Here is a 25,351-nt window from a genome sequence, read left to right as displayed (position 1 = left end):
AGGAAGAGGTTCTGTCTTATAAGATGCAATACATACTTTGAATCAAAACCATTATGCAGTGCTATTCCCTAAAGCCAGAATACATGGTCCCAGGAATCAAGGGGTGGAAGTAGGACTGGTTCCTCTCACCATTATATCTAATAACCTACTTGCAGAATTTTTATTTCCCCTCCTGCCAACTTTGGGCTCTGCTGATTTGGGAGGAATGCTTACATTGGTTCCAATGAATTAGAAGATGAGACTACCCCCCTGGTCATTTTGGGCTCCCTATACCACTGAACCAACAAGGTAAAAAAGGAGTTCCTCTATGGACTAGAGTAATTGATCCTGAGTACTAAGGAGAAACTGGGTTGCTGCTACACAATGGGAACAAGAAGGACTGTGTCTGGAACCCAGAAGATTCTAAGGTACCTTTTGATACTTCCATACCCAATAATATAGGTCAAGGGAAAAACACAACATACAAACAAAAAAGCAAAACGCCCAAGGACTCAGACTCTTTGGCAATGAAGGTTTGAGTCACTCCATCAGATAAAGAACCCCAGCAGCTAAGGACAAGGGAAATATGGAATGACTAGTAAAATGAAGCCATAGATACCAACTACAGCCTCAGGACCAATTACAGAAACGAAGACCATACATTTTCTCTTTGCTTGTTATAAGCATGGTTTTATTTGTATATGCTAACAATTTTCTTCTCTCTCCTTCCCATTATTTTTTTTTTAATTTTTATTTTATATTGGAGTATAGTTGATTTACACGTTTTGTCAGTTTCAGGTGTACAGCAAAGTGATTCAGTTATACATATATCTTTTTCAGATTCCTTTCCCATTTAGGTTATTACAGAATAATTGAGTAGAGTTCTCTGTGCTATACAGTAGGTCCTTGATGATTATCTGTTTTATATATAGTAGTGTGTATACGTTGCCGCAAATGGCATTATTTCATTCTTTATTTATGGCCGAGTAATATTCTATTGTATATGTGTACCATATCTTCTTTATCCAGTCATCTGTCTATGGACATTAAGGTTGCTTCCAGGTCCTGGCTATTGTAAATAGTGCTGCAGTGAACATTTGGGGTGCACGTATCTTTTGAATTATGGTTTTCTCTGGATATATGCCCAGGAGTGGGATTGCAGAATCATATGATAGCTCTATTTTTAGTTTTTTAAGGAACCTCCATTATTATTTTATAGACAGGTTGTTGGAAGTTAAATTTTACAGTTTAGCCTGTAGGTAATAGAATATTCAGTGAGACTATGACCAAATATGAGGTATATCATAGACAGCAACAGTTATAACTATTGGGAATGTGAGTTTCCTCATTTGGGGAAAAGGATAAGAACTTGTAAGACATATAGTTATGCCTTTTTTTTTTTTTTTTTTTTTTGCAGTACGCGGGTCTCTCACTGTTGTGGCCTCTCCCGTTGCAGAGCACAGGCTCCGGACGCGCAGGCTCAGCGGCCATGGCTCATGGGCCCAGCTGCTCCGCAGCATGTGGGATCTTCCTGGACCGGGGCACAAACCCGTGTCCCCTGCATCGGCAGGCGAACTCTTAACCACTGCGCCACCATAGCCCTAGCTATGCCTTTTGTCTTTTCTTTTTCTTTTTTCGGCCACGCTGCACGGCTTGTGGGATCTTAGTTCCCTGACCAGGAACTGAACCTGGGTCCACGGCAGTGAAAGCATGGAGTCCTAACTACTGGATGGCCAGGGAATTTCCTGGATAGCTATGTCTTATTAGGTAAAAATAGAATTGTTTTCAGAAATTTGAGTGTTTATAGAAGGGTACATATGGAAGCTGAGTAGCCAAAGGAATGGAATGCAACATTTATCAATTTACTGCCTCTCAAATCCTCTCCAAATCCATCCTTTTCTTCTCTGAGAAAATGGAGTAAGTCCTTTAAATATTTTTCCTTTACCAGATGGCACAATTTTAAGCTTCCTCTGTAGATGGCACTGTTTTTGAGGGGGGAGGGTATAGTTGATTTACAATGTTGTGTTAGTTTCTGGTATACAGCAAAGTGATCCAGATTATATCTATACAGATACATATAATGAAATTGTTTTTCATATTCTTCTTCATTATGGTTTATTACAGGATATTGAATACAGTTCTCTCTGCTATACAGTAGGACCTGTTGTTTATCTATTTTACACACAGTAGTTTTTATATCTGCTAATCCCAAACTCCTAATTTATCCCTGCCCTCACCCTTTCCCCTTTGGTAATCATAAGTTCGTTTTCTCTGTGAGTCTGTTTGGCAAATAAGTTCATTTGTATCATACTTTAGATTACACATATAAATGAGATCACCTGATATTTGTCTTTCTCTGTCTGACTTACTTCACTTAGTATGACAGTATGATATAATCTCTAGGTCCATGCATGTTGCTGCAAATGGCATTATTTCATTCTTTTTTACGGCTGAGCAATATTCTACTATGTATATAGACCCCATCTTCTTTATCTATTCATCTGTCCATGGACATTTAGGTTGCTTTCATGTCTTGGCTACTGTAAATAGTGCTGCTATGAACACTGGGGTGCATGTGAGATGGTTATTAATTGGTTTTCTGTTATCATAAGTTAACCATAAACTTTGAGACTTAAAACAGTATATACGTTTGTCATCTCACAGTTTCTGTGGGTCAAGAGTCCAGAAAGTTTAACCAGATCCTCTGTTCAGGATCTCACAAGGTTGCAACCAAGGTGTTGGCTGGGCTGTGTTCTCATTTGGAAACCTGACTGGGGAAGAATGTTTCCAAGCTCATTCAAATTGTTGACAGAATTCACTTCCTTACAGCTGTATACTTGAAGGCCCCAGCTTCTTACTGGCTGTTTGTTGGATGCTGCCCTCAGGTCCTAGAGGCCACCTGCATTTCCTTGCCATGTGGCCCTCTCCATATGCAGTTCACAACATACCTGTTTGCTTTTTCTTTTTTTTTAAACAATTTTTTTAAACTTATTTATTTTTGGCTGTGTTGGGTCTTCATTGCTGCACGTGGGCTTTCTCTAGTTGTGGCGAGCAGGGGCTACTCTTCATTGTGGTGCGCAGGCTTCTCATTGCAGTGGCTTCTCTTGTTGCAGAGTACAGGCTCTAGGCATGCAGGCTTCAGTAGTTGTGGCTTGCAGGCTCTAGAGTGCAGGCTCAGCAGTTGTGGCACATGGGCTTAGTGGCTCCGCGGCATGTGGGATCTTCCCAGACCAGGGCTCGAACTTGTGTCCCCTGTATTGGCAGGCAGATTCTTAACCACTGCGCCTCCAGGGAAGTCCCTACCTGTTTGCTTTTTCAAGGCCAGCTGGAAAGTCTCTCTCTCCAGCCTGCTAAGATAAAGTCTTACATAATGAAATGTAATCCTGGGAGTAATATCCCATCACCTTTGCCATATTCTATTGATTAAAAGCAAGTTATAGATCTCATCCACACTCAGGGAGAGAGGATTATACAAGGGCATGGATCACTGGGGGTCACATTAGGGTGTATCCACCACATACTAGAAAGACATTGCAAAAGGCAAGAGCTTTTCTTCCTGGTTCTGGAATGCTCACATGGCAGGTTCCTACAGTACACGTGGCTCTGCAGGCAGCTGGCTCCTACAGCTGAGAGGCTTCTCTAGTGCTGGACTCTGTAGGGAAAATGGCTGCTTCTCCAGGGCCAGCTCCTGCAGTACACAGCGGTCAGCAGCACACACAGGCCAGCAACCTCCCCTGGCACAGACATGCCCTCAAATGAGGAACTGGGTCCTTGGGTTTTCCCCATCCCCTGGGGATGAGAAAGGATTCTCCTTATGTCTGATATTCCAGTAGAGTTTTCTTTGCTTCTTACTAGCCCAAAGCCTTCATTTCTCCAATTCCCTGTTATACTAATTTTTATATTAAAACTTCTTTGTTGAAATTACTGTGTGATTTCTGTCTATTGATTAGACTCTGACTGATTCATGGACCATGTTCAGTTAGGATTTGCTAGCCACTGACATTCCAGTGAGCGGGGGCTGTCTAGGAACTTTACATCTACAAATGAAAGGTTCGTCACTCACCTCTTTAATTTCTTTTAGGAGTTCAAGAGCACAGCTGAAGTCTGGAGGAGTAGCTAATAATTGCTCTTCCAGATGATCCCAAAAGGCATTGTGCATTGTCTCCTTGACCCTGCCTTCCAGACTGTAAGAAGGTTAAATGAACAAATTACTTTCTCTACTCAAAAACTGCCAAAAGGTCATTATCTCCTAAGCCCCAAACAGTGTTTGATATGATAAAAGACCATTATACAGACAGGGAAAGGCCAGGAACTATGTTTGGACAGTAGCAGAGCTGAATAAGCTGGGGTTAAACTTGGATGTCAGGGCACCAGCACAACCTCTCAGAAGGGCTCCTTGTGGTTCCAGCACAGCCCACCCTCTGCAGTAGGAAGAACCCTGAATAGAGATCAGGCTGAACTTTAGCACTGATTTTGCATTTAGCTTAGAAAAGATGTGACTTAGTTTCCCTTTATGTACACATATAGCAATGAAATAAATGATCTTTCACTTTCTTATAGACCTAAAATCTAGGAAAGGATTTTCCTTCTTTGATAACACCTGAATATCTATAGATACTTCCAAATCAGCAGGTCTAAAATTGAATTCACTATCTTCCCCTTCCAAACCTGTTCCTCCTGTATTCCCAATTTCAATGGCACTACCATGTAGCCAGTCATGGAAGCCAGAAATATCCGCCTTTTTCCCCCCCACTCAAAAAAAAAAAAAAAAAAAAAGGGACTTCCCTGGTGGCACAATAGGTAAGAATCTGCCTGCCAATGCAGCGGACATAGGTTTGATCCCTAGTCCAGGAAGATGCTGCAGAGCAACTAAGCCCATGCGCCACAACTACTGAGCCTGTGCTCTAAAGCCTGTGAGCTACAACTACTGAGCCCGCGTACTGCAACTACTGAAGCCCACGCGCCTAGAGCCCATGCTCCACAAGAAGAGAAGCCACCGCACTGAGAAGCCCACGCACCACAACAAAGAGTAGCCCCCAATAGCCAACTAGAGAAAGCCAACGCACAGCAACGAAGACACAATGCAGCCAAAAATAAATAAATAAATAATTTTTTAAAACGTTAAAAACAAACAAACAAACAAACAAAAACCAGAAGCAAAGGTAATTCAATTAGAAAGGATAGTCTTTTCAACAAATGGTACTGGAACAACTGGACATCCACATGCAAAAAAATGAATCTAGATACAGATCTTACACCTTCCACAAATAGATCATAGACCTAAATGTAAAACATAAAACTCTAAAACTTCTAGAAGATAACAGGATAAATCTAGGTGACCTTGGGTTTGGCAACGACCTTTTAGATACAACACCAAAAGAAAGATCCATGAAAGAAAAAATTGGTAAGTTGGGCTTCATTAAAATTAAGAACTGCTCTGTGAGAGACAAGAGAATGAAAAGGCAAGCTCCAATCTTCGCAAAGCACATATCTGATAAAGAACTAGTATCCAAAATATACAAAGAACTCTTAAAATTCAACAATAAAACAACCCAATTTTAAAACAGGGAAAGGTCTGAACTAACACCTCACCAAAGTATTGATATATATACAGATGGCATATAAGCATATGAAAAGATGCTCAACCTCACATCTCATTAGGGAATTGTAAATTAAAGTAACAATGAGATACCACTACACACCTATTAGAATAGCCAAAATCCAAAACACTGACAATACCAAATGCTGACAAGGACGGGGAGCAACAGGAACTCTCATTCATTGCTGGTAGGAATGCAAAGTGTTAAGACCTGTCACTCTGGAAGATGGTTCCACAGTTTCTAACAAAATTAAACATACTCTTTCCATACAATCCAACAATAGTGCTCCCTGGTATTTACTCAAATGAGTTGAAAGCTTATGTCCACACAAAAACCTGCACATGGACATTTATAGCAGCTTTATTCATAAATGCCAAAACTTGGAAGCAACCAAGAGGTCAACACTAAAAAGAAATGCACTATCCAGCCCCCAAAAGACATGGAGGAACCTTAAATGCGTATTGCTAATGGAAAGAATCCAATCTGAAAAGGCTACATACTATGTGATTCCAACTATAAGAAATTCAGAAAAACCTATGGAGACTGTAAAAAGATCAGTGGTTGCCAAGGGTTTCAGAGTGAGGGAGGGAAGAACCAATAGGTCGAACACAGGGGATTTTTAGGGCAGTGAAATTACTCTGTGTGATACAGAAATGGTGAATACATGTCATTATACATTTTTCAAAACCCACAGAATATACAACACGAAAAGTGAACACCAGTGTAAACTTGAGTTAATAATAATGAATTAATACTGGATCATCAATTGTAACAAATATACCACATTAATATAAAATACAAATAATAGAGGAAACTGTGTGCAGGAGAAAAGGGGGCATGTAAGAACTCTATTTTCCATCATTTTTCTATAAAACTAAACTATGCTAAAAAACTGTCTATTAATATTTTAAAAGGAATTAATTTTCCTCTGACCTTTATTTAAATGATTTCTCTGACCTATAGAGTTAGACTAATAAGAAGAAAAAGAATCATTTGAAAATTCTGAGGCTGTACCTAGTCATTGCCAAATAGTGATTGGTTTTCTGGCATTAAACATCCCCCCTTAGTAATGCATGCTCCTTGTAAAACAAACAAAAGCAATACAAAGATGAATAAAACAAATATCAGAATTCCTCTCCCAACATACCAATCTCAATCAGCAGAGGTAACCAACTATAATCTAATAGTCTGCTGTGTACTGTAATTGTTCTTAAAGCTTTTCCCCTCACCCTATTTGTCCAATTCATCTTCCAAGTTCCATAAATTTTGCTTTTTAAATGTCTCTGGAATCCATCCCCTCCTACCATCATCTCTTACCTGGACTACTACATTAGGCCATTAACTGGTCCCTCTGTCTTCAGTCTTGTCCCTTTTTAATCTGTTCCCCACCAATTCATTCTAAAATCAATGATTTTTCTAAGATGCAACTCCGATCATGAGGTCATGCTCAAAGTCCTTTGGTGCTTCCCATCACCAGCAGTATAAACGGCTCACATGACCCTTCCTGATATTGCTCTACCTCCCTTTCAAATTTATCTCCTCCTACCTCATAATACCCTGTGCTCAATCACATCAAGATACTTGTTCAGTTCACACCATTGTGCCTCCAACGTGATTCCTCTGCCAGGAGCATTCCTTCCCACCCAGACCACCTCTAAGACTCAAGTCATCATAGGCTAAATCTTCCTCCATAGGCAAACCTTCTCTGATCTTTAGGCAGCTGAGAACTTTCACTGAACTCTATTCACACAGCTCTGAGTGAACTTATCAGTCACTTTCTGTTATTCATCTGTCTCTCTTACAAAAGCTTCTTGACAGCAAAGACAGTGTCTTATTTATTTATAGCTGTAGCTACCTCTATCCCCAGAACTCAACATTTTTCCTGCCACATAATAAGAACTCAGCAAATGCCTGATGAATGAATGCCCAAACATGGGATTTCCCTTAGGAACCTACAATTGTAATTAACTTCATCCTATGAGCCCAAAGTAAAGCCAACTGCCAATAAGGAGTGACCTCAAACTCGATTTCAACCTTTTTCCTGATATAAATTTTGTATTACCTTACTTGAAAACCCAGCTCTGAATAGTACTGTTTCCCCTGCTTCATTTCTCCCTCTCTCATTTCCTCTACTCTTTTTTCCTCCTCTCCTGCCAGCAACAGAAACATCTAAGCAGTGAGAGAGATGCTAGAGGATCTGGGTTTTGGTGAAAACCTGTTCCCAGAGAAGCTGTGCTTGACATGGACATCTGCTGGCAAGAGCAGATCAGACCAGGAAGACCAGGGCAGCAACTTGTGGCAGAGAACAGCACTTTAGTAACAGAGTCCCTGAAGCTGACAAATGACAAAAACATTCAAGGAAATTGACTTATCACAAGCTGCCATCACATATCTGTCTGTTGGTGGGAAATCAGAACTGTTTTAAAATGTAAAATCTGACAATGAATTTACCCTCTTAACTGCCAATAAACCAGCAAGTCATACTCACGGAATGGTTCTTATTTATTGCAATGTCAATATAACTAAGAAGAATGAAAAATAAGTCTTGATGGGGGTGGGGGAGCATTCCTCATCAACAGGGTTCTGACCTTGATTCACAAATTAAGCTGATTTATGAAGTGGGGAATGGGGGTGCGGGTGAGGAGTTGAGGGGGCAGTTGAAAACACCACAATGAGAAAATTGATCTTTTTATCTGTGCCTGTTTAAATCTGTGATCACATAGAGAGTAACTGATAAGACAGGAGCCATGTGGTAGGCAACCAATACCAATAAAATGACCCCAAAGATCTAGATCTCTGGTATTCACACCCTGGTGTAATCCTGTACCCTGGAGTGTGGCCTGGATTTATGGGTTCCTTTCTAGCAAACAGAATGTAGCAGAGGCCACGCCGTCACTCCTGAGGTTAGGTAACAAAAAGACCGTGGCTTCTGTCTTGGGCACCATCTCTCACTCACTTACTCTCTCGCTTCCTCACCCTGGGTGAGGAAGCCACGTCCGTAATCCCTGACCCACAGAAACTGGGAGATAATGAACACTGTTTTAGCTGATGAGTTTTGGGGTAATTTGTCATGCAGCAATAGGTAGCTACTACACGCTAATTCCTCCCCATCTGTCAGAGAAGATCTGAAATCCACCCTAACTATTTTATTATTAAGTGGGGGTCCCAAAGTGAACATCCCAAAAATTGCTTGGGTTTATTCACTGGTTAAATAACATTTGCTTCTTGACCCTCTGATACTAATAATTATAATTTATTACTCTTCTGTTTCAGTTGCTGAGACCTCTAGGCTTAGATTCAAGCACTGATTGTGTTATTAAATAAAAATGCTTTGAGTCTGGTCAGAATCCATTAGTGCTAAATGCCTATACCAGGATGAATAAAATGGGAAAATTAGAAGAGCCTGTACCTGCTTGGAGGCAAAACCTTCTCTTCCATGTGGAAATCATGATTCATCCCAATCTCCTTGCTCAGCTTGGAAACATCATTAACTGTATCTATCAGACCTGTGACAGAAAGAACATATGAGGTACACCTGAAACTAATGTTCTATGTCACTTATACCTCAACTGAAAAAAAAGAACTTATGGGGGACACCAGTGAACTCAAAGAAGTCTGAATTTCTATTTTATTCAGAGATTCACTCCACTGAGTAGGCTCCAAATTGAGATTCATCACAGTGACTTTATACACACTCATTCGACCATTCCAGTCAGTTTTCTGAACTCTAGGCCCCATGACAGAGCCTCTCAGTGGCCCAGCATGGGGTAAGGGAGGACAAAGAAGCTATCTTATAAAAAAACAAAGTGAAACTGATTAAAAACCTTTCTCTTAAGAAATAAAATAATGAAGTGGCAGAGAAATAATTTGTGATTTGCAAAAATAATGTTTATCTAAGGATATTACAATTCCACTCTCCTCTTCCTGCCTCTGATGGAAGTTAAATTCTCCACACAGAGGGTACTGAATGGCATCAATCTCACTTGGTCTTCTAAAGTAGTTTCCAGAATTTAGGATTTCACAGACTAGTAAATATCCAAAAAGATTTTGAGCAACTGACGACAGCTTGCCAACTTTTTGTTCTGTCAGGTATGGATAGTATGAAATAAGCAAATAAAAAATCCACTGTAGGTACTTCCCTGGTGGAGCAGTGGTTAAGACTCTGTGCTCCCAATGCAGGGGGCCCTGGTTCAATCCCTCGTCAGGGAACTAGATCCCACATGTATGTCACAACTAAAAGTGTGCATGCCACAACTGAGGAGCTGGTGAGCTGCAACTGAGGAGCCCACAAGCCCCAACTAAGACCTGGTGCAACCAAGAAAAAAAAAAAATCCACTCTACCACCACCAAAACCATTTCATAAAAGAAAAAGGATAGTTTAAACTCCCAAAAAGCGGAAAGGGAATACAGTCAGAAAAAAGACTAGTCCTGAAAACTGAATCAATTTAGCTTTAGGAAAAACTCATTACAATATCTTTATTTCATTTCACACAGTATGCTAAGAATTTTGTCACAAACCAGCTCTGGCATTTGGGAACCACTATTCTAAGTTCTTAGTACAGACCTACCTGATAGCATTCTTACATAATTGGTGTACATGGTAGTTATTATTACTTGGTATAAAAGAGCTGCACACAATAAATCATATTTTCTCACTCTCTTTCAATGAAGCTTCAAAATCTGTTCACAAAAAAGTATTTGGCTCCAAGATGTGGAGGGGATATAAATGAACTAAGATTGGCCATGAGTTGATAATTGTTGAAGTTGGGTGATGAGTAAATGGGGGTTCATTATTCCAATCTCTCTACTTTTGTATATGTTTAAGTTTTCCATAAGCAAAAAGGTTTAAAAATGTAAAAAGGAAAAATTGCAGAAAAGAGGTTTCATAGGAGAATGCCTTTGTTCTTAGAAGAGACATGAAATATTTAGAGGTAAAGTCATGACTATAACTTCAAGAAAGAAAAAATACATACGTAAAATACAATAAGAGAAAAAAACAGTGTGGCAAATGTTAATGTGGGCATTCGTTGTTTTTTTTTACTTTTCAACAGATTTTAAATATATCGAAATAAAAAGTTAAGGGTAAAAGGTGATTGTAAAATTTACCAAAAAGCCACCAGCAGAGTTTCCGTTTAGGTAAATGTAAAGGTGAACTGAACCTTAGGTGGACGGGAAGTTCCCTTTATTTTTACAGTCTCTCTGAAGTCTTCAGTTTTGGCCAAAATGGCAAAACACAGTCAAATATGCAAACAGACGTACTGCTAATTCAGTAATGCAAAATCAGAACAAAGAGAAAATCTTCAAAGGGAGATTGAGCTGCTTGTAGCAGCTTATTGAAGGACTGAGGAAAATACACAGAAACACTTCCCAATTACAACAAACCAAAGCTCATAGCCTGCTTTGACAAGATTGTTCTGTCGCTCAAAAGTACCATAGCACTATGCAACTCCTACAGCTGTAAAATTCAGGAACAGGGAGGGTTCAAAGAGAAATTAGAGGTAAAAAGTAACTAAAATAGATTTTTAAAACCCAGATCCCAAGGACAAAGACATTGTCAAGATAATTTGGTAACTTAACCAAGTCAACCTGATATATAAAATTTCGAAATTATTAAAAAAGAGGAGTTTGGTTATTCAGGTTAGGGAGTTGTATGGCCTAAATCAGGATTCCAAAGCACCCCATTTGCTGCTTTTCCTTAACCAGCAGCGACCCCGTGTGGCTACAAGAGAAAGAAATGCGATTGAATTTAAAGAATTTAACGCAGGTTGTTGCACGTGGACAGGCCTTCAGATTGATGACTGCTTTAATTGCCTGGTGATTATTACAAGGGAAATGCTGGATGAGTCCCAGTGAGATCAGACGTAAAGTGTGGAAGATACTTTGTGCCCCAATAAGAACTATAAAAGAACATCTCTTATAGTATGAGCTAAAGAGTATGAGGCCAGAGCAGCATTACTAATGCAGTCAACGAAGCACCGAGAGAACACAATGCCCATCTGGGACCATTTCCGTTCTTTAAAATCTACCCCAGGTGTCTGCCATTTTCCACCTACAAATTCAAAATAAAAGAATACAAAGCTGGCTCTGGACTGACTCAACCTCACATCTTGTCAGATTCAAGAAATCGCTCTTGGGTCACATCTTTCTCCAGGACTACAAACTCTGAAGATCTTCTGGTCAACAGAGGGCCTGGGGCCTGAAAGTAGAGATTGGGGGCGGGGGGGGGGGGGATGAGGAAAAAGGGGGATAGAGAAGTGCGGCGCCGCGGGCTCCTTCCCACCTGACCCACACTAAGCACCCCGAGGGCCGGGGCCGGCGGGGCTGGACCTACTGAAAGGGTGGTTCTTGGGGCTGCTCATGTATTGCCGGGTCGGTCCTGAGGTTTCGGGCTTACAGGGCCCGCTCTCTGCATCGCCAGGGTCCTTCAGGGGCACGTTTTCCTCCACGTCCGTCATTTTGCTGATGGAATCTGGGTAGGGGAGAAATGGGGCGCTGTGGGCGGCGAGGAAGGGGGCTCTCCAACTACCGAAGGGGTCTGGGGCCCGGCCAATCGCGCCCGACCTGGACAAACTAAGAGGAGGGTGGACCGCTTCACCGTCTCTCGGGGACCGACATGGGCAGAGGAGACTGGAGGAACGGGGCTGGGGAATCACAGAGAAGTGAGTGCTGGCTCCGCAACCAGGAAACTGAGGCCAGAGGGGCGGCCTGCTCGCCCGAAACGCCCGCCCCAGGCCCACCCGGGCTCCAGCAGCAGGGGGAGCCCACGGCGCTGAAATTCCAAGCCCCCCACCTCCTCCACGGCGACCAACCACCACTGCGGAATCGGGCGGGCTCCGGCGCACCTCTAGACTGGGGCCGTACCACCGCGGCTGGGCAGCGAGGGGCGACGGCCGTGCGGGGCCGACCCGCGCGCACCCCCGCCGCCGTGCCATGGTGGGAGAGTCCGGGATTTGAACGTAAACCGCCGCCCGTCTCCGGGGCAACGGGGAGGGGCACGTGCCGGCCGCCGCCGGCTTCTCTGGTGGAAGCGGCCGTCTAGTGCCTCGGTCCTCGAGGGCTCGAAGCCTCCACAGGCCTTTGGTTAACTGGTCCCCGGGTCCTTTCCCTGCCTGACATCTCCCGCCCCCCACGAAAAAGATCACCTGAAACTACTTAGGAAGGGAAGGAGCACCATGTTTTGTTTCTCTTCAGCCTGTTCATAAAACTTGAGAACCACACCCAGGCGGGTTGTTTCCTTAGCACATCCTGGGCCCATTGTGAGAGGTGGGCCCTTCTCCCATTCTCCAGGTGTGGAAGCTGAGAAACCGTGCCAGGTGCTTGTTGGAGCAGGCGCGGGGACTGGGAGGCAGTGTAGGCTCCTCCCACTGAATTCCTGGCCATGGGCTCATCTGTGGCTTGGGGGCTGATCCCGCCGCTCCAGGCCGCAGGTCACCAGCCTTTCTTGGTTCCTGGTCAGCTCTGTTGCCCCTGGAGTGATGTGAGGACCTGGAGTGACCCCTCCTCTCCAATCCCTGCACTTTGGGGGAAAAAATGAAAAGGAAGTTTCCGTTCCACATTCTCCCATCCTTCTTTATTACTTTGACTTGATTTCTTACCACAAAAGCTTACTTTAAAAATAAATAAATAAAAGATGAAAGTATTGCCTGTAAGAAACCAAGTTCTCATTATAACCCTTGCCTTGTTAGTGTGGAATGTGGATCTTTCTTGCACAACTCCTATAGTTTGAAGGGGAAAATTATGAAGAGATCCAAGAACATTTCTGCTTAAGAAAATCCACTTCACTCTGAGGCCCAGGCAGATAGGAGGGGAATGGCCTAGCAAATTTACTGTTTAGCCAGAGTATCTCAAATCAATACACACTAAACTTGCCCCTTCCTCCCCATCACCCTTTCCTAGTGTTTCCCTCAGGGATGTCAACTGTGAAGCAGGCTGGCCTACACCCCAAAGCCAGAAGTGGGAGGAAGTTGTCTGACTGCAGCAAAGAGTTAAATGAAAATATGATTCTTCATTATTACAGGGATATATTTAGATTGGGTTGTTGATTTCTCTATTAAAAAAAATTTTTTTTTCCAGAATTCTGTTTGGGCATTTTTATTTCTGGGAGAAAGTCTCCAGAATGACACCAGTTTGTTTTCCCACAAAAATGGCATTGCCATAAAACTTGCCCTGCTGATGCCTGAAATTATGAGAGTAGTTCATTCATATACATTACACAGCCCCTTTAAGCGTCCTCTTCTTACCCAAATTCTCTGGAAGGGGCAGTAGGAAGAAATAGCAGTGTGGGAGCATGTGGAAGAGGGGAGGAGACAGGCCAGAAGAGGAGGAAAGGATGGGGGTAGGAGAGACAGAACTGGACTTTTCTCAGGGTCAGCGTGGGGACAGCATTTCATGATCTTATCTTTAATAGTTTTCAGAACCAACTAGGCAAAAGTTAGAGGTTGAGGAGAATAGAAAGATGATGTGAGAGATAAACTCTCCTTCCCTTTGGGGTCTTAGTTAATAATAACTGATTTTTGTTTAATGATCTACAAAATGCTTTTACATTACAAATGTAATGTATACGCTCTGCATGCAATCCTACCTGTTCAGTAGGCAAGGCAGGTGTTATATTGGACCATTTAATAGATGAGCAAGCTGGGGATCAGAGAGATTTCAGGGAGTTTCCAAAAGTCACACGGCAAGCAGGGTCTTGACTCTTGATCATATACTTTTTATTAATTCACACCACCTCCCTAACTCTGGCTGAGAAGCTATATAAAAAAGAAAATATAACTAACATATAATGGTATGGTAAGTCCCAGAATGGAGTACAAATAAGAATTGCTACTGGAGGTCAGAGAAAGGGTGAGAGACCTTCCAGATGTTTGGATCAGTTCAAACCCAGCCGTGAGCCAGAATCCTAAGCAAGACTGTGTAACCGATTTGGTCTTTAGAAATGGGTCTCTGGTGCAGCCTGGCTGCCCCCCCAACCTCAGGACCCCTCTTTAAACTCTCCTAATGGGTGAAAATGGATTTTCCACATATGTCCATTCTTTGGCAGGAGTGGCCCTCCTGAGTAACTCAACACCTTTACCCTATTTAAGTGCACATATTTCAAAAGACCCATAAGGCAAGTATTTCTCAAACAACCCAAGGGCAGAGGTAAAGGCCACGTTTCCGCTCACATCACAATGTGCCCAAAGCTGTCCACCCCAGGGTTCCCCTTTTAAACTAAGATGTCATATGTTTGTTTTAACACTGAAGTCTATTTTCTCTCCTCAAATCTTTGAGTAGAATTCTTGTTCGAGGAGGAAGGGCTTCCTGTACTTGCTGGCACACCTCTGTACCCCTATGGGTGCATATACCCCAGGTTGAGAAGCAGTCTAAGGGAATTTTAGGCAGCAGCTAGAATTTTCCTACTTCTCCACCATTTCCCCACATATGTGCACTTTAACCCAAGCACAATAGTACGATCTATCCTCATTTGTTAAATACTATCCTGTACACCACCCCACAAGAGCAAATTATACAGAAAGTTGATCTTACCGCAAAGACATTCTGAAAGAGGGGTGGATATAGAGAAGGATGTCAGAGAAGCACTCCTAGGTGGCTGTCTGTAAGAAGTAGAGAAGCACAGGGATTAAGAGGAATCCTGAATATGGATCCGCTAGCTAAAACAAAATAACAAAAACAAAAAATGCCTCATTTTACACAGAAGCATCTTAGGCTCAGTGAGGTTAAATGACTCTGCTAAGGTCACCACCAGTTTACAGAAAATTCAGGACTAGAACCCATATCACAGTCTGTTTATTCCATAATATATAGAGCTAAGCAAGAGTAAAAGCTAATACTGTAAATAAATATTTACATTTCCTAAAGAAAAATGTAAATGATAGACCATGGAATGGAAATAGTAAGAGATGATGTTAAATAGAGGCCTGGACTGCAAGTAGAGTAGAGTATACTGGAAGATAAACAGTCAACTAAAGTGGTAGGGACACATAAATACAGGGTGGGACATTTAAATGGAACCATTTGGAGTCGTGTAAACTGGGATCGACTTCATTATAACCTCCCTTATGGTACAGAACCACACGTCAAAACTATTTGCTTTAGTCTTTTGACAAATGTGTTTTCTTCGCAGAACCCAGGAGGAGGGTGAGAAGGGTCAAGGTAATCTGGGGGCAGTCCGGACGAGGCCCTTCAAAGCTCACAGGGAAGTGTGATGGATGGGAAACCATCACAGATCTTTTCAGGGAAGGGGGCTTAAAGAGAAGACAAAGAAGATGCTGGCAGCAGTGCTGACAGCCTCCTTCTCCAGTCCTGCTCCTTTCTGCGTCGGGGTCTTTGCACATACTGTCCCTTCCTCTAACCTCCGGTTACCTCACTGACTCCCTCTCATTCTTCAGGTCTAACTTACGAGGCCTAACTCCCTCACAGAACCTTCCATGGCCCTTGGTTAGCGTCACTCAGCACCCATTCCTTTTTCTTCCTAGCAGTCACCGCAGTTTGTCCTTACACATTTGTGCATGATGAGTAACTCCATCGGGAGACTGGAAGCTCTCTGAGAGCAGGAACTGTGTGTGCTTTATTCACAGAGTAGGTGCCCTGCCAATAACTGTCAAATGAACACACAGGCACAAACAGGAGAGGCAGCGGTGCTGAGGGGTCTCTCTGGGCCCAGTGTTGGTTATCAGTGTCTGTCTTTCTCTTTTGTCTCACAGACATGTTTCCTCTCTTTCTGTGTCTCCTCTCTCCTTAGCTTCCTGTAAGTCTTTTAAACCAGCACAGGCAACGTCAGAGAGAAAAGGGAGGATGTTTAGGGTCCTGTGACAGGGGGTCCCCCTGAACTGGGAGGTGGCAGCAGGGGGCAGTGGCACCCCGGGAGTAACTTGCAGAGGCAGGCTTCTGCTGAGGGAGAGGGAGGCCCTCTCTCTCTCTCCCTCTGTAGAGCAAGCCAGGGTCAGCAGCAGCCCAAAGCCACAAAAACTGACTTTCAAAGTCCTCCTAAGAGCTGCATCTTTCGACTCCCCCAAACAATCGTGCCTTGTGCCCCAGGACACAGCGCGAGTTACACACTTAAAGCAGTTTCCACAGAACCGCATTCAGTTGGTTTTAAACTCTGGGGAAAGCTGGCAGCCTCTTTGTGGGTTTTTTTAAAAAACTAGTTAGAGGGACAATTAAACCTTTATGGGCCCCAGAATGTACCTATGCAGACATAAATAAGGATCATTCTTCATCACCGGAGAGAATCCACTTTCTGGCAACAGATATATTTTTCTGCCATCGCAGGACAGAGTTGCGCTCACGACTGAGGGCCTTTGTGATTAGGGCAGGTGACAGGGGTCAGCGTGAGCAGAGTTAGAACTTGGACCCTAAGTTCTCAAAATGGACACATCGCAGGCCTCGGGCTTAGCTGTCTGAAATAAATCACAAACTCCCAAAGCCTTCCCAGAAAGCCGCCAGGATTTTAGGCCAAGAACACTCATCTTGCTTCCTCCTTGTGTTACTTTGGGCCAAAATGGTCCATTTGTCAAAGAGCCCTTACTTCTTTATTCCCACTCTTACAACACAATACAATGCATTCACATATTTACAGTGCAATGTCCTTGAACGTTTGGGATGGTTTTTTTTTTTAATCTAATAATATCATTAAATGCACCAGGGGGCTCTCTTCTTAAAGGAACCTTTGAGTAAAACTCCTTTGTTAAGTGAATCAGTCTTTTGTAAGGCAAATCATCAGCTACCAATTTGTTCTCCAAATCTGAGATTTCACATAAGAGATTTTCTTAAACCAGGCCCACTTTAGATGGTGGCCTGTGCATTTTCTTTTATTTTTCTGACTTGGGTAAAGACAAGCTTTTCCTGAATAGACATTATTGGACCAGGATGAAGGAATCTCAAACACTTGAGAAATAAATCAGTTTCAATCATTCCCGTCATCCATAATTCTTTAGAACCACCAGCCTAAAGCAAAGTATAATGATCTCCCGACAAAGAATTCAGCTGCAGATTTGAGGGCCAGTCTATTTGAAGTCAGTTTCAAAAGAAATGCAGAGAACAGGGTTTTTTTTTAAAGTTATTGTCTTTTTTTTTTATTGTGGTAGAATACATAGCATAATATTTATCATTTTAACCATTTGTTAAGGGTACAATTCAGTGGCGTCAAATAAATTAAATCCACAATGTTGTGTAACCTTCACCATTATCTATACCCAAAACCTTTCATCATCCCCAACAAAAACTCTATACCCATTAAACAATAACTCCTCCTCCTCTCCTCCAACACCCCCTTCCTCAGCTCATGGTAACCTCTATTCTAGTTTCTGTCTCTATGAACAGAGAAAAGTTTTAAACTCCAGTTTTACTTTGGGGCTTTTTTTCTTCCCATGGCGTGGGGGGAGAATGGGGAAACCGTGGGCATTCTCTTTGCACCTTGGGGACTCTTCCCAGCGCTGCCTCCCCCCTCCCCGTTCCTCCAACAGTGTCTATGAGATGAAGCCGGAGCTCATTTGAACGGTTTAAACTTGCAGAGGGGCTGCAGCCCCCTGCGGGAACAAAAAGAGGTCACTGGGTCTGAGTCTGTGTTACAAGCTCAGGAATGGCAAGAATTTTCTGACTTCAATAGTCTGAGGAAGTAGGAACACGATGAGCTGGACGGCTGTTTTGGTGTCTGAAGCCTGCATGGAGCCCACATGCGGCCCATGTTCCGTGCCCATTAGCTACAGAGTGAGTACCTGAGACCTGTCAGGGCTCAGAAAGGTGGGAATGCAAGAAGAGCCATGGAGGGCTCCCTTGGGCACCCTCAAATTCTATGCTATGGAATCTCTCAGATTGAAAAACACTGGCTAAACCACTCATAACCCCTGCAGAACCTATATCTCTTGTACCCATTTGTGGCTAACAGATGCACACTCAGAATGACTCACATCCTTCAGTTTGGGTTTTACTTTGCTCACGATGCTTGGAGAGTCTCAAAGGAGCTAGTCTCCTCACCTCTGCCCACCCCTCTTCCCCAGAGCACAACTCAGGATAACAGGAGACTTGGCTTTTGAAATCTGATTAATTGTTTCAAGAACTACATAGAGCCTTGCCTCACCAAGCCCGGGGCTGTGAGCCTGCCAGGGGCCCTTAGGACAACTGGGGCAAAGTGATTCCGCGGCACAGAGAACCGTGAGCCATGGGGCGGTGGAAGGGGAATCCCCTCAAAAACAGGAGGCCTGAATTCCTTCTGCTGCCCATGTGCTGGTGACCCTGGGCAAGTCACTTCACAGCTCTGGCCTCATGTCTCTTAAGCTGGGTGGAAGTGCTCCCCAACTATGAGAATTTGTGGGAAGTGGAAGAGAAGCAAGGCTTTCTGATAATCTGGAATGCTTCAAACAGGAAACAGCTGTTGCCCATAGGTGCTGATATTAATGGAAAGAATGGCTGCAGAGAGGCGGAGGAGGAAACTTGGGGGAAGGAGAGAGTGGATGGGTATATTTTAGATTTCTTTTAGGACAGGTTGAGAATGAAGTTTTGGTTGGATCTTTGTGAGAAAATATTCAGCAGGCAGGTGGAAAGAGGCAGCTGGAATTTTTAAGGAGAGGGATTGAGACTAACTGATAACAAGAATGGTGTTAGGAGTCATGGTTGATAGATGAAATAGTAATAATACCAGACAACACATATACATGCTTACGACGTGCCAGACCCTCAGGGAGCCCTTCACACAGATACGCGACTCTCATTCTCACAACCACCCCACGACAAAGATGGTACTTTTACACCCACTTTACAGATGAGGAGAACTTAAGTATCCTGCCCAGGGTCACACAGTGAATATGTAGTAAGACGGGGATTGAACCCAGGGAATCTGACCTCAGAGTTCTTGACCAGTCTTTCTTATCACCTCCTGAAAAGTGGAGGTGTTGAAGCAAACAAGGAAAGCAATGCAGATGGAGGACAGAACCTTGACAAACACCTGTAAGTGGTACTCCCATTCTTGATCAGCTGTGACCTAAAATCAGATTCTGAGAAGATGAAGGAGTGGGTCAGAAACAACCCAGGTGTCCCTCCTAATGTGGTCGATTAGACTGGCTCTGCACGTGTAAGTAATAACATTGAGCACTCACTATGTGCCAGGCACTGTACTAAAAGACATCACACACATTCTCATTTAGTCCTCTCACAAATCCTATAAAGAAGGTATTATAGCGCCCATTCTACAGGAAAGGAAACAGGTTCCAAGAGCTTAAGGGACTTACCCAGCTAGTAAGTCTCAGAGACAGGAACTTAAAACCAAGCTGCGTGCTTCTGGAGCCAGCTCTAGAATTGCCTCCCCCAAGCAGTCTTTCCCGCCTGCCCCTCAACAGTCATGCAATGAAACCTCTGAATATTTCTTATATGTTTTCTATAAGGTGACTCCCTTTAATTACTTTATAGTTGAAACCAGTATCTTAAGTCAGTGCTTCCAGAAGTTGCCAAAGGGTTATCAGCTGCCTTGAACCAATGTTGAAATTTACTACGTGAATATTCGTTAATAGAACCCAACTAGAATAATGCAGAGCCTCTTATTTCTGGTTCCTGAGACACGCCCAGCTCATTCCTACCACACCCAGTTCCATGGAGAACCCTGATTGGGGGGGAAAAAAAAAAATCCCATCTCCATTACAGTGATTGGTTCAGAGAGAGCATGTGACACAAGTCAGGCAAATAACGCACAAGGAGAGGTCAGCTAGAGGCTTCCGGCAACGTTCTTCATCAGCCTGTTTCTTCACACACCCTTAGGGAAGGGAGAGTCTCTCTCCTGGATTTTGACTTTGTCTTCCCAGGGTGGGAGGCCGGGAACTGTCCCTGACCGCCATCTTAATACCAGCTTCACTGCACAGAGAGTCTCGGGGAACCCCTGAAACCCCTGCCTAAGATTCCCAAGCATCAAGCCAATACATTACTTATCATTTAAGCTGGTTCGACTTGGGATGCCTGCAGCTCCCAACTCCCACTGGAATACAAGCAGCATGAAGGCACAAGCCATGTCTGCCTCCTTCACTGCTGTGTCCTGAGCCCTTCCTATAGAATTAAGCACGGAGAGAGAACTCATTATAGTTGAATGAGTGAGTGACAGAAGCATAGACCTAATATAGGCTCAGAGGAGCCTATAGCTATAGCTAGCAAACACTTTTTAAATCACCTAATCCAAGTCTTCTCTCTTTTCTACTCTATGGTGAGAAAAGAAGGAAGAGTTGCAGTGTTAAAAAGGTTAATAGTTGCCCCTCTAATTAGGGCAGGCAGCCTCTAACGCCCATAGTGAGGATCTTCAATCTCTGTGAGGCAAGCCCTCAGGGGGCATTTGATGCCTTGCACAGTCCAAGTTGGAGAACTAGACACCAGGAAGGACTAGGCCCCCAGGCTAAATAAAACTTCACCATCAGTTGATTATAGAAATAGGGACTCAGTTAAAAAAAAATACAAATTTTTATATTAAGATTTTTTTTTTTAAGTACAAAAATACCTTTGAGTGTAATAGTTGGTTGGTTGATGTTTAACGTCGGCTATTTTTCATGAGCAAATTAAAGGAAATACATGGTTATAACTCTATGGGCCTTTAACATGGAAAGCTCCATCTGCATCCCTCTTTGCATATAGGGCTGAAACTACCCACAGCTTCCTTTGCTGGGGACACACCTCTCTAAAAATCCAAACTTACAAAATGAAAGACATGTAGCATTGGTAGACTTCATGACTCCCTTACACTGCAATCCAGAATTCTTGTCTATACTTTTTACATAATATTTTGTTTCTTTTTAAAATCAACTTTATTGAGGTATCATTTCCATGAATAAAATTCACCAATTTTAAGCATACATTTTGATGAGTTTTGACAAATATCTATACCAGGGAACCACCACCACCACCACCGTTAAATAGAATACCTCCCTCATACCCAGAAGTTTCCTTGTGCCCATCTCCTTATCCCAGTCCCCAGGCAACCATGGGTCTGCTTTCTGTCACTATAGATTAGTTTTACCAGTTTTGAAACTGCATATAAATGGAGTTATACAGTATACAGTTATATTAGTCAGCTAGTAAAATACTGCAGACTGGGAGGATAAAACAACAGAAATTTATTGTCTCACAGTTCTAGAGGCTGGAAGACCAAGATCAAAGTGTCAACAGGTTTGGTTTCTCCTAAACCCTCTCTCTCTTTGACAGATGACCTCCTCTCTGTGTCCCTATATGGCCTTTCTCTGTGTGGGCACATCCCTGGTGTCCCTTCCTCTTTTTATAAGGATACCAGTCCTATTGGATTAGGGCCCCATCATCCTTATGAGCCCATTTAACCTTAATTACCTCTTTAAAGGCCCTGTCTCCAAATAAAGTCATATTGGTTAGGGCTTCAACATATGAATCTGGGGACACAATTCAGTCCATAACAGTAGTCTTTTGTGTCTAACATCTATGACTCAGCATAATGTCTGTATGATTCATCCATTTTTGTGGCATTTATCAGTTTTTTCCTTTTTATTGTAGAGTGTTAGTCCATTCTATGAATATACTACAGTTTTTTATCCATGTATCTGATGGTGGATATTTGGCTTATTTCTAGCTCTTGACTTTGTGAACAAAGCTCCTATAAATATTCTAGTGTCTTTTTGTGGACACATGTTTTCATTTTTCTTGGGTAAATACCTAGGAGTGGAATTGCTAGATAATATGGTAAGTTTGTTTAATTTTATAAGAAACTGCCAAACATTTCTCCCAAGTGGTTGTCTCATTTTACATTTCTACCAGCAGTATACAAAAGTTTCCGTTGTTCCACATTCTTACTAATACTTTGTATTGTCAATCTTTTCTTTTTTCTTTTTTTTTTTCTGTTAAGCCATTCTGGTAAGGGTGTAGTGGTTTCTCACTGTGGTTTTAATTTGCATCTTCTTGATGACTAACAATGCTGAGCATCTTTTTTTGTGCTTATTTGTCATTCAGATTCCGCCTCTGGTGAAGTGTCTGTTCACATCTCTTGCTTACTGTAAAAATTGGGTTGTTTTCTTATTGTTGAGTTGTAAGAGTTCTTTACATATTCCGCATACAACTCCTTTATCAGTTATATGCTTTGCAAATATTTTTCTCCCACTCTGTGACTTTCATTCTCCTAACAGTGTCTTCCATATAGAAGAAATTTTCATTTTCATTAAGTCTGGTTGATCAATATTTCTTTATGGATCATGCTTTTGCTGTCATGTTGTCTTGAATAAAGAGTTTTACTTCTTCCTTTCCAATATGGATGCCTGTTTTTTTCTTGCCTTATTGTACTGGCTAAAACCTTTAGTACAATGTTGAGTAGAATTGGTGAGAGGAGGTATCACTGTCTTGCTCCTCATCTTGGAGGGAAAGTATTAAGTTTCACCATTAAGTATGATGTTAGCTGTAGGTTTTTCACAGATGCTTTTTATGAGGTTGAGGAATTTCCTAGTTTGCTTAGTTTTTAATGTGGAATGGATGCTGTATTTTTGTCAAAATTATTTTCTGCATCTATTAAGATAATCGTATGTTTTTTCTTTCTTTCTTTGTTAATAACATGAATTATATTGATTTTCAAATGTTAAGTCAACCTTGCCTTCCTAGAATAAATCTCACTTGGTCATGATGTATTTTGTCTCTTTATATATTGATCTTATTTGCTAAAATCTTGTTTGGAAATTTTGCATCTACTTTCACAAGGAATATCGGTCTGTAGTTTTATTTCCTTATAAATTTGTTTGTATGGTTTTAGTATCAGGGTAATACCAGCTTCAGAATGACTTGGGAAGTTTTTCTCCTCTTCAGTTTTCTGAGTTTGTATATAATTGGTATTTTTTCTCCTTTAAATATTTGCAGAATTTACCAGTGAAGCCATCTAGGCCTGGAGTTTTCTTTGGGGGAAGGTTTTAAGTTGCAAATTCAATTTCTTTAACAGATACTGGAGACTTTCCTGGTGGCGCAGTGGTTAAGAATCCGCCTGCCAATGCAGGGGACACAGGTTCGAGTCCTGGTCCGGGAAGATCCCACATGCCGCAGAGCAACTAAGCCCGTGTGCCACAACTACTGAGCCTGTGCTCTAGAGCCCGCGAGCTACAACTACTGAGCCTGTGAGCCACAACTACTGAAGCCCACGTGCCTAGAGCCCATGCTCCACAACAAGAGAAGCCACTACAATGAGAAGCCCATGCACCACAACAAAGAGTAGCCCCTGCCACCACAACTAGAGAAAGCCCACATGCAGCAACAAAGACCCAACACAGCCAAAAATAAAATTAATTAATTAATTAATTTAAAAAAAAGATACTGTGCTATTCAGGTTACCTATTCTCTTTGAGTTTTGATAGTTTGTCTTAGGAATTTGTCTGTTGCATATAAGTTGTCTAATTTATTGTTCATTGTTGACATAGGCAAAGTTGTTCATAATATTCCCTTATTATCTTTTTTTACCTGTAAAATATGTAGTGAGGTCACCTCTCTCATTACTAATATTGGTAATTTGTGTCTCCTCTCTTTTTTCCTGATCTAACATGGTTAATATTTATCAGTATTATTGATCTTCTCAAAGATCTACCTTCTGGCTTCATTTTCTTCATTGTTTTGCTGTATTTTATTTCATTAATTTCTGCTCTGATCTTTACTATTTCCTTTCTTCTGCTTATTTTTGGTTTCATTTGCTCTTCTTTTTCTAGTTCCTTAAAGTGGAAGCTGAGATGATTGATTTGAGACCTTTTTAGTACCAAATTAGTAGCAGCCCACAAATTCTGACATGTTGGGTTTTCATTTTCAGTCCATTCAAAATACATTCTAAATACATCCCTTTCATATTTTTTATTTGACCCTTGGTTATTTATAAGTGTGTTATCAAGTTCCCAAATATTTGGAGATTTTTCCAAGAATCTTTCTGTTATTAACTTTCTAATTTAATTCCATTGTGATGAGAGGACAAATTTTTTATGACTTGAATTTTTAAAGTTTATTGAAACTTACTTTGTAATCCAGAATATGGCCTATTTTGGTAAATGTTCCATGTGCATTTGAAAATAATGTACATTCTGCTGTTGTTGGATAGAGTGTTCTATAAATGTCAGTTAGGTCAAGTTGACTGATGGTGTTTGTCTTCTATACTCTTGATTATTTTCTCCCTACTTGTATATCAATTAATAAGAGAGAGCATTGAAATCTCCTATTATAATTGTTATTTGTCTATTTCTCCTTGCAGTTCTATCCGTTTTTGCTTCACATATTTTGAAGCTCTGTTATTAGGTGCACAAACTTTTAGAATTAAGTCATCTTGATGAATTGCCCACTTTATGATTATAAAATGATCTTCTTTATACCTGGAAACATTCTTTGCTCTGAAATTTGCTTTGTCTGACGTTAATATAGCCACTACATGTTTCTTTGTTTGTTTGTTTCACAACTATTTTTAATCTAATAATATATCATAGACATCTTTCCAAGACATAGCCATCTTTCTTGAGATATAATTGACATATAACATTATATTAGTTTCAAGGGTACAACATTTTGATTTGATATACATATATATTGCAAAATGATCACCACAATAAATCTAGTTAACATTCATCACAAATTTTCTTTCTTGTGATGAGAACTTTTAAGATCTACTCTCTCAGCAACTTTCAAATATACAATACAGTATTATTATTAAGTATGGTCACTGTGATGTACATCACATCCCCAGGTCTATCTTTTCTTTTGATTAGTGTTAGCATGATATATCTTTTTATACCATTTTACTTTCTGACATATCTGTGTTTTTATATTTAAAG

General features: G+C 41.7%; 1 protein-coding gene across 2 annotated transcripts in view; it reads right to left on the bottom strand.

Annotated features, from left to right (window-relative positions):
- The window catches only part of TCP11 (t-complex 11), a 69,224-nt gene extending 47,763 nt beyond the window's left edge, over positions 1 to 21,461 (bottom strand). Inside the window, exons 1-4 of one of the 2 annotated variants that reach the window (XM_060021976.1) lie at positions 21,443 to 21,461; positions 11,911 to 12,048; positions 8,989 to 9,085; positions 4,043 to 4,163 (exon numbers count right to left, since the gene is read on the bottom strand). In XM_060021976.1, the coding sequence (XP_059877959.1) occupies positions 4,043 to 4,163; positions 8,989 to 9,085; positions 11,911 to 12,034 (342 nt within the window). In that variant the 5' untranslated portion in view covers positions 12,035 to 12,048; positions 21,443 to 21,461. Of the gene's footprint in view, positions 1 to 4,042; positions 4,164 to 8,988; positions 9,086 to 11,910; positions 12,049 to 21,442 lie in introns of those variants that run through there. The other variant, XM_060021977.1, reaches the window with a different exon arrangement.
- Between the last annotated feature and the right edge of the window lie 3,890 nt (positions 21,462 to 25,351).

Source organism: Delphinus delphis, chromosome 10, assembly GCF_949987515.2.
Source record: "Delphinus delphis chromosome 10, mDelDel1.2, whole genome shotgun sequence".
Taxonomy (NCBI): Eukaryota; Metazoa; Chordata; class Mammalia; order Artiodactyla; family Delphinidae; genus Delphinus; species Delphinus delphis.
Note: the sequence above shows the minus strand (reverse complement) of the source record. Positions and strands in the feature narration are given on the sequence as shown.